This window comes from Mus caroli, chromosome 16 (assembly GCF_900094665.2).
Source record: "Mus caroli chromosome 16, CAROLI_EIJ_v1.1, whole genome shotgun sequence".
Lineage (NCBI taxonomy): Eukaryota > Metazoa > Chordata > Mammalia > Rodentia > Muridae > Mus > Mus caroli.
The window spans coordinates 10,124,122-10,133,820 of record NC_034585.1 but is presented as its reverse complement, the minus strand read 5'-3'; the positions used below and the strand labels follow the sequence as shown (position 1 = coordinate 10,133,820).

At 43.0% G+C, this 9,699-nt stretch overlaps 1 protein-coding gene across 1 annotated transcript in view; it reads left to right on the top strand.

Moving 5' to 3' along the window:
- The window catches only part of Parn (poly(A)-specific ribonuclease), a 129,997-nt gene that overhangs the window by 27,071 nt on the left and 93,227 nt on the right, over positions 1-9,699 (top strand). The window contains exons 13-15 of the mRNA XM_021185317.1: positions 3,309-3,386; positions 7,292-7,335; positions 9,245-9,287. Of these exons, the coding sequence (XP_021040976.1) occupies positions 3,309-3,386; positions 7,292-7,335; positions 9,245-9,287 (165 nt within the window). The remainder of the gene's footprint in view (positions 1-3,308; positions 3,387-7,291; positions 7,336-9,244; positions 9,288-9,699) is intronic.

Here is a 9,699-nt window from a genome sequence, read left to right as displayed (position 1 = left end):
TCCTTGGGTACTTTCTCTAGCTCCTCCATTGGGGGCCCTGTGATCCATCCAATAGCTGACTGTGAGCATCCACTTCTGTGTTTGCTAGGCCCCCCTAGAATAGTTTTAATTGGTGATTTTTTAGTTTGGTTCTTATGTCCTTTGAGCAAGTTTCCTGTTCCTTTACTTTGAACACTTCTTGGTGTCATGTTGTGTTTCCTCTGGCTCCATTCTGGAAACAGTGATTTCTTTAAGGACCTCTGGTTCCAGGAGAATGGAGTTTTGTTTGTTCTTCAAGACATGGTTTCTCTGTGTAGTCCTCTATTCTCTGGAGCTCACTCTGTAGAACAGGCTAGACTCAGGATTAAAGGCATGGACCATCACTGCACAGCCTGGAACATTTGTTTTTATCTGTATTTACATGCTACTCATGTGAGTTTGCCTGAAGAAGCCAGAAGAGAACATTCTCAGATGTCTTTTCAGCTGGAATTACAGGTGATTATGAGCCAGCCAGCCAGCATGGATGTTGAGATGGTAATTACTCTTAGCCATTGGTCCATCCTGTAGCCTCTAGAATGGATCTTGAAACCAAGATTCTAGCCTGAGGTTTCTTTTGTGTTGTCCTGGCTCTAGATGTCACTGGACACTGTGCATATCCACACAGTTCTATGTGCAGGATATGGTTGGTGTGATCTGATTCAAAATAGGCCCCATAGGTTCACTTACTTGAGTGGCACTATTTGAAAGGAATAGGAGGTGTGGCTTTGTTAGAGGAAGTGTGTCTCTGGAGGTGGGCTTTGAGGTTTCAAAAGCTCATGCCAAACCCAGAGTCTTTCTCTTTGCCTTTGGATCAGGATGTAGCTCTCAGCTACTGTTCCAGCGACATGCAAACCGCCATGCTCCCTACCATTATGATAATGGGTTAACCCTGTAAGCCAGACCCAATAAAATGCTTTCTTTTATAAGAAGGGTTGTGTTGGTCATGGTGCTTCTTCATAGCAATAGAGCAGTGACTAAGACGGTTGTTGACATCTGGCATCTCCCTTCTTCAGTTGCTCCCTCCGTTCCCTACTCCCTTTTATTTATCTTGGTCCTCATTGACTAGGCTTGCTAAGTGATGATCCCTCCCCAATGCTTGGATTGTTAGAACTGTATGTCACTATCCTGGGGATTCAAACTCAGATTCCTGTACTTCTATGGCCAACTACTTTACTGGCTCAGCCATCTCCTGAGCCTGTGACAAGTGTAGTTTTGACTAGACTATGACCTTTTCTGCAGCTCTTGCAGTTTTTGGTCTCATAGTGTCTAGTCAGGTGCTTTTCTTCAAGTCTTTTCTTCCTAGCTTCTCCTGCATTCTGATTGGAGTCTGCTGCCACAGTGCTTAGCATTTTAACATTGCACTGGGACTCAAGACTTACAGGGATACTGAGCCAAAGCAAAGCAAAGCAAAGCAAAGCAAAGCAAAGCAAAGCAAAGCAAAGCAAAGCAAAAACCCATCTTGTTAGATAGATTTGGGATATTTTGTATAAGATTAATTATGTCAAAGAATCAAGTTGACGTCTGAGTTTGGCATGTTGCATAGAGAACCATTGAAACTCTGTAAAAAGCTTTACTGTAGTGTTTGATGCTTACACTGACTGGTTTTGTGTCAGTTTGACACAAGCTAGAGTCATCAGGGGGGAGTCTCAGTGGAGAAAATGCCTCCATGAGATACAGCTGTAGGGCATTTCTTCAATTAGTGATCAATAAAGGAGGGTCCAGCCCATTGTGAGTGGAGCCATCCCTGGGCTGGTGGTCCTAGGTTGTATAAGAAAGCAGGCTGAGCAAGCCATGGGGAGCAAGTTAGTAAGCAGCACCCTCCATGGCCTCTGTTTCAGCTCCTGCCTCCAGGTTCCTGTTCTGTCTGAGTTCCTCTGGTGATGAAGAGCAATGTGGAAGTGTAAACCAAACAAACCCTTTTCTCCCCTTATTGCCATGTGTTTAAAGTGTTTCATCAAAGCAGTAGAAACCCTAAGACAATGTTTATGTTAAAAATGGAGTCATCTAGCCAGGGCTACACTGTGAGTTCCAGCTCAGCCCAGGCTACCGAGAGAGACCCCTATGTCAAACAAAACATAAAACCCATCTTAACCCACTCTTGTGACAAAAACAAACAAGCAGAATTTGAAAGCAAAGCTGGATGTGGTTGCACAGGCCTAATTTCAGCACTTGGGGGAACAGAAGCCCAAGATCAGTAGTTAAAGGTTATCCTCATCTACATAGGTGTTCAAGGCTAGCCTGGGCTACATTAGGTCTTATCTCAGTTCCTACTTTCCTGACCCCCAAAACTGAAACCGCAACATCTCTCTGCTCCCTGAGGAATCACAGGGCTGGGAAATCTAAGGTGATATTGTATATTAGTAGGTTTTTAAAAAATTATAAAATTAATAAAGAATTTTATTTTTAGTAGCTACTAAAATGGAGTATTTTATTGTACATGTATGACTGAAAAGCAATGAGGGTCATCGAGATGGCTCAGTGGGTAAAGGCCTTTGCCATGCAAACCTGGTGGCCGAGGCTGATTTCCCAAATCTGTGTAAAGGTGAGGGGACATAGTCCACAAAATTGTAACCCAGTCTGCTCCGTGGGCACTCTGTGGCTTGTATTTCTGTCCCCATCACCACCCGCTCAAGTATGTGCTTGCGTGCATGAGTGCTCGAGTGCACACACAGACTAATAAATCTTTAAAAGAAGAGCAATGGCATACCATTGGACATAGATGATTTAGGAAATGAAAATGTGTCCAGTTTAAGAACATTAGGAAGTAGGCTTTTTACATTTTATAACAATGTTATAAATAAATCTTTAAAAATATGTAGGTTTTAAAGATGTTTTAAGAGTCTTAAATATTTGAAGTCAAAGTTCTCAGGATTTCAGATTTTATCATTTAAAAGTGCTTCAGTCAAACTACTTCCAGCCAGGGACAGTGCTCTCTATAGTCTCAGCTTCTCAGGGAGGTTGATGCGAGAGGATTGCTGTAGCTCAGAATTTCAGGGGCAACCTGGACAGTATAGCAAGACTTGTCCAAAAAAACAAAACCAACAACAAAATTTTGAAAATAACAAGATGAATAAAAATGTGAAAAATCACTAAGAATGAGCACAGTGGCTGTGCACCTGTAGTCTCAGCACTTGAGAAGCTGAGGTAGGGAGAGCATGAGGCCTGTGTGGCTTACCTAGGGAGCAGCCGGCTAGCCTGGCTGTGTTGTGACTGCCTCATCTGAAGCATCTACCTTATTTGTAAACTCTGGTGCAATTCTGACATGCATTTCCTAACCGGTCTTTCCCCAGGGGAAGCTGGTTGTTGGACACAATATGCTCTTGGATGTCATGCATACGATTCATCAGTTCTACTGCCCCCTGCCTGCGGTAAGTGGCTGCAGGGTCAAAAACCCACCTGCTTTTCCCCTGAGTGCTCTCTGCCTGGGTTGTGATTCTTCATTTCCTTGTATGTGGCATGTTCCTAGGAAGATCTTATATGCTTCTCATTATTATTTTTTATCATTTTATGTGTCTGATGAGTGTTTTGCTGCATGTATGTGTGCATGCCTGGCACCCAAGGAGCTTCAGAAGAAATGTACTCTAGGACTGCAGTGACAGAAGGTTCTGAGCTGTGAGGAGGATGCTGGGTCTCCTGAAGGAGCAGCGCGTGCTGTTCATCACTGAACACAGACATCATCTGTAAAATATTAAGTACTCTGAGCTGCTAACCCAGCTTTGCTGTTTTGATAGGATGAATACATGAGCTATTTTAAGGGGTTGATGGCTGTCAGCTATTGCCAGAGCAAGGTGAAATATTTATTTCCTCAGTCAATGCTGGTAGTTTTGCTCATTTACACATAGGATAGGCCACAGGTATCTCCAAAATTAGACTTGGGAGAGCCGGAAGGAACAGGGTGCCACTTGATTGCTACTGCCGAGCAGTTTGAGGCTCCCTGGGGACCTTGGTGGTATTTCTGTACTTGGAGCCAGGTTTTCTGGGTCATTATCAAATGGTTTGTTTCTCTCTACTGGCTTTTCTCCTTCACTCTGTAACTGCTGTGGCTGTGTCTCTTGCCCCCATCACTCTGCCTCCACCCTCCTTCATTTTTTTGTTTTTCAAAGTCATTTGTCTTTCAAATGACTTGAGCTGCAAATACCATAGGTACTCCAACATCCATCCCCAGCTCTGGTCTCTCTCAGGCCCAGGTGTACAGTTCATGCTAGACTCTAGCCCTCAGATTAAGGCATTTTTAAGATTTATATATCTCAAAAGAGATTTAAAAGTGTGGCTCCCCTGTTTTTCTTCTTTTACTGTCTTTAAACCAGTTCTGTTTTCTGTTTCTGCTACTCTGGTTTCCCAGCTGCAGTCCTGTGTTTCCTGTGAGCTTGAGTCCTCAGTGCGTAGAAAATCTTGATGACTCTATTACATGCTGTGTCTCATACCTGAGATCTCATTTACCTCTCTCTAGCTGTCCTCCTCTTCGGGAGTCCAGCCTGGATTTGACTCCTTCTCCCCATTTAACGTTCAGTTTGTCTCTTCTGCTATACATTGGCAACATTTTTATTTTTTTTATTTATTTATTTTTTATTTATTTATTTTTTTTAAAGATTTATTTATTTATTATATGTAAGTACACTGTAGCTGTTTTTCAGACACTCCAGAAGAGGGAGTCAGATCTCTTTGCAGATGGTTGTGAGCCACCATGTGGTTGCTGGGATTTGAACTCCGGACCTTCGGAAGAGCAGTCGGGTGCTCTTACCCACTGAGCCATCTCACCAGCCCAACATTTTTATAAAAGACATAGTAAGATATTTTTTGTTTTCTATCCAGTATAGTGCTGTGACAACTCTCTAGTCTGCTATTATAACCTAGAGGCTGCTATGTTGGACAATAGCTGATTTAAAGGAAAAATGAGGTAGTGGCTGTCAACATCCAGCATGGAGTTGACAGAGCACAGATGCAGGAATCGTCTTTGTAGGTCACACAGGTTCTTTGTTGTAGCAGGGAAAGCACGGACACGCACAGGCACACTCACATCGGTGGATGAAGAACTCGGTGGGTCTAAGAACTTTATTCCTTCTCCCACAGTTTATATATCTTAGCAAAATCTTTCAAGCAATATAAAAATTAAAATGTGCTTACATTATTGGCAGGCTGCAATTTGTGGATATAATCAAAGGATCATTGATTTTTGTTACTTATCTTTAAAAGTTTCCTTATAAAACTTAAAAGAATCATAAATCTAAACTTTTTTAAAAAAAGATTTATGTATGTATGTATGTATGTATTTATTTATTTATTTTATGTATATGAGTACACTGTAGCTATGATGGTTGTGAGCCATCATGTGGTGGCTGGGAATTGAATTCAGGACCTCTGCTTTCTCCGGCTCTGCTTGCTCCAGTATTATTTGTTAGTCCTGGAAGTGGCCATAATTCTACTTTTCTCTTGTTTGTAACACGTCTTAGTGGTGTTGAAAGGTTAACAACAGACTGTAGGGTATTTTTTGTTTGACTTAGCCTTGGACTCATGTATTATCCATTCATTCAGTGACAGCCATTGAGAAGCTGGTGTGTATTTCAGGCTAAGTACAGTCTGTGTTTACAGACTTGAAAAGCTAATTGTGAATGGCTGCTTGCTGTGAAGCATGAGTTGACTAAGGGGCAGGAGGGGCACTACCCAGGCTAGCATTGGCAGTTATGTATGTAAGTGGGCAAGTTCAAAACTAAAGTGCTCTCATTTCTGCTCTAGAACTCCTGATCAAAATCAACCTGTAAAATGAATAGTCTTAATTTAGGTACTTAGTGTTCCCTCAGAGGCTTAATGCCTCTGGCTGCTAACCTAGGACTAGTCCTGGAAGCTTCTAGCCTCAAGATTTACTGTTGAGTAAGCTCACCCTTTCTAGCGCTTTCTGAATTCTGGCTGGCTGGTCCAACTCAGCTGTTTTAGCTCAGACTCTTCTCCAAACTGACTGATTCAATCTGGCTTCTCTCCTGGCCTCTCCTGAACTGCTCTGCTTGGCCTCAAACTAATTCTGGCAATCTGTTTTTACTCTTCAGGCTCTTCTTATTCTTTGGCTTGATCTGTCTTTCCCTGTGTCTAGTTTGTGCTCTCTCTACAACCTGTCTCTCTATAAACTGTCCTGGTAAAACTGCCTCCTTTCTCTGTACTGCCCCTTAAGTAGCTTCCCTTATGTCTCTTCTCTTGAAAGTTGGGCATATCCTATTTTGTCAGATCTTTCTCTGATTCATCATGTTGTCTGCTACTCAATTAGATATCACTTTCAAAGGTGGGTGTTTCTACAAACTAACTTTATGTTCCTTGTTTGGGATTAAAGGTGTGTACTAAGGGCATGTCTATATTCCAGGAAGAGGGTTTAAGGTGTGTGCTAAGCAATGAGCCACACCACAACTAGAAACAAGTTTTTCCAGTAAAGGACACAATCTTAGTTTACAGTGTAATCAGCTATCTTCCTACAGCAGTTAGTGCCACATTAACAATTTACTGAGGAATCACGCATGTCCTAGGTCTGTGTTTTAATGGCCATTGTAACTAACCACCAGAGATAGGCTCGGGTTTAAGCTGCTCTGCAGTGTGTTCAGTCCCACATCAGTCACTAGCTGTAGTGATGCCGCTTTTGTCACTATTAACCTAAGTGAAGTGGAGCACAGCCTGTCAGCCATCCCTGAACTCCCTGGGGTGCAGTCACTTAGGTCAGCAGTGCGTGACCTGTGATGGAACCACTTTCTCACTAGTTCAGCCGTAGACTCTTTTGGTTATGATATTACTTACCCAGGCCACATAGTTCTCAGGGAGTGAGAACTGGGAGAGATTCCTAAATTCATTATTTAATTTTATTACATTAAAACTTTTAATTTTGTGTATTGTCTTTGTGTCTTGTGTGTTGCCAAGGTGAGCCTGTGGAGGTCAAAGCACAAATGTGGGAGTCGCTTCTCTCCTCCCATGTGGCTCTCATTGATCAGGAGGTCAGAGTAGGGCATTCGGGGCCTGGAACTAGATATGGGTGGTTTCGAGCCACCATGTGGGTGCTGGGGATCTAACCTGGGTCATCTGCAAGAGCAACAGCACTGTTTACTTCAGAGTTATCTCTTTAGCTCCTAAGAAATATTTCTTAATTACATGTGGATCTTACAATTTATCTCGAGGCCCATGTGAGGCGTGACAGTTAACATTTGAGGAAGTAGCTGAGAACTGGAGATGCTCTCTTGTGTTTTTGGCAGTACTGTGGTCTGCTAGGAAAACAGTAACAGGTCATCTTCTTGCTTTTCAGGACCTGAATGAGTTTAAGGAGATGGCAATATGTGTCTTCCCCAGGTAAGCCTTCTTCAAGAGCCCTGACGTTTAAGTCACTGAGTGAGGCGCATGCAACGCAGTTAGTCAAGTCATAGTTGATTTCAAATCCAGCTGGGAGGCGAGTTAATGGATGGGACATCCCCAGCATTGCCATAGTTGACTGTTTAAATTACAGGTAGTTTGATCATGCCGTTAAAGATCAGATTCTAACTTAGAGTGAAAGTGGGAAGTAGGTGACAGCTCCCTTTTTCTCTCCTGCTTCCTGCTGTCTGAAGGACTGGTGAAGGGTCCTGTCATAGTTCTGGCCATTCACACATGTGGGATGTACCAATTTAATTGTTGATGTGTCTCAGCTGACAGTGCTGTTTCCTCAGTTAAGAACTAGAGGATAGAGGCTTTCCCCATCCTGTGTCTGCTTCTCCCCCTCTGGGTAGCCAGGCCCATTGAGCACTCAGCTGTACTGGAGGGAAGACAAGGATGCACAGACAGGATCTTGGTTAGTGCTGAGTGCAGCTTCAGAGAACTGGCTCCATTTATTAGGGGAAACAGAGGCTATTTAAACCTTTGTGGGGGTATGGCGGCAAGTATACATTATTGGCTGGGGCTGGAGTGCTGAGGTTGCCTCATTTGCGTGAGGAAGAATTCCAGGTGCTGCTGTACTTGACCTTATGAGGGGAGAGGAAGTTTAACCTGATCATTGCCTACATGACCTCCTCTGAGGAGGCAAGGGTCAGGGAACAAGGCAACGTGCACCAGGACCTGCAGGCCTAGGGCCTGAACAGAGCAATCCTACTCCTGCCGATTGTCCCCATTCTTGCTCCCGGCCTGCTTTTTTTGATCCCGTGGCTCTCTGGCCCCACACATCTTCTATCTTTGATTAATGCCAGTACTATTAGTGTTTTCCACAGTCAGCATTGCACTGCATGCTAGTTTGACTACACCATGCATACATGTCTGAGGAACCGCAAGTAAAATGCATGGAGCTTAAACAGTAAGACAATATGTCTTTTGAAGGAGGGCAAGTTAGGATAGCTACTGCTGCTATGGCCACAGTGTTTATATTTATGTGGACCTAGATTCAGATAGAGAGAACGTGTCCCTGGTCACTCTGGTCCCTGTAGTAGAGTAGTCAACTGTTCTTTTCTCATAGCTGTGAAGCACTACCTGACAAAGTCAGCCGGCATCGGTGGAGGGTACAGTCTGTCTTGACGGGAAAGGGAGGGTGGGGGGTTTGGAGTTGAGCACTTCTCACAAGAACTGATCAGGAAGCAGAGAAAGGACTTACCTGCCTTTCTCTGCTATTTTACCCACTCAGTGGTGGTAGTGCTACCAGCTTCCTAGGTGGGTCTTCCTTCCTCAGTCAAACCTCTGAAAACCTCCTCAAAGACTGACACAGAGGTGTGCTCATAGTTGATTTCAAATCCAGTCATGTTGACACTGGAGCTTAGCTGCCACTCTAAGAAATAGTAGCAGGAAACTAACCAATGCAGATTTTGGCTTCCATAAGAGTTCAGACTGCAAGCCAGATGGTGGCTGTGGGCAGTGGCAGGCTGGAAGGGTGGATCCATAGAACAGTAAAATGTGCAGTACCTGCCTCACTTTCAAGATAGATGCTAGCCTCCTCCCTCCAGGTACAGGTACGGAACCTGTCCCTTTGGCTTAGTATGGACTGCATGCAACACTTTGGTGAGTGAAGGAAGCCAGCAGATGGGACTCTGTCCTCAGCTCATCAACCACATTGCCACTCGATTCACACTGACCAGTGTGTTTGTTTCATCTGTCCACTTCTATGTGTATTATGAAAGTATTTAATATGTGAAGAATATGTTTTATTTATGAATCATTTTAAGTATTTTTATATTTTAACAAAGTACATTTTCAATATTGATATATATTTTATTTACCTTATTAAAATGTATTTTGTTTCCAGACTCTTGGATACTAAGTTGATGGCCAGCACACAGCCTTTTAAGGTATTATTTAAATCTGAACTATCACTCATACGATATAATTTGAAATTTCTGTTTGTTTGAGACAGACTCTTGGTATGCCAGGCAGGCCTTGAACTCACCCTGTAACTGATAGTAGTAACCTTGAACTTCTGATCCCTCCTGCCTTTGCCTCCCATGTGGTGGGATGCAAGTGTATGCCATCATGTCCAGCTTTCTTTGAAATTTTTTGTTATTACCACAAATAGCTTTGGAATTCTGATCTAGTTAAATGCTATTTCAGATACATTAAAAAATTAGAAAGGAAGAAGAGAGAATTTGGAAAAGATCCGAAATAATATAAAAATGTGAAGTTATCTTTATTTTTCCCATTTTTGAATGTATACCACCACCACCACCACCACACACACACACACACACACACACACACACACAC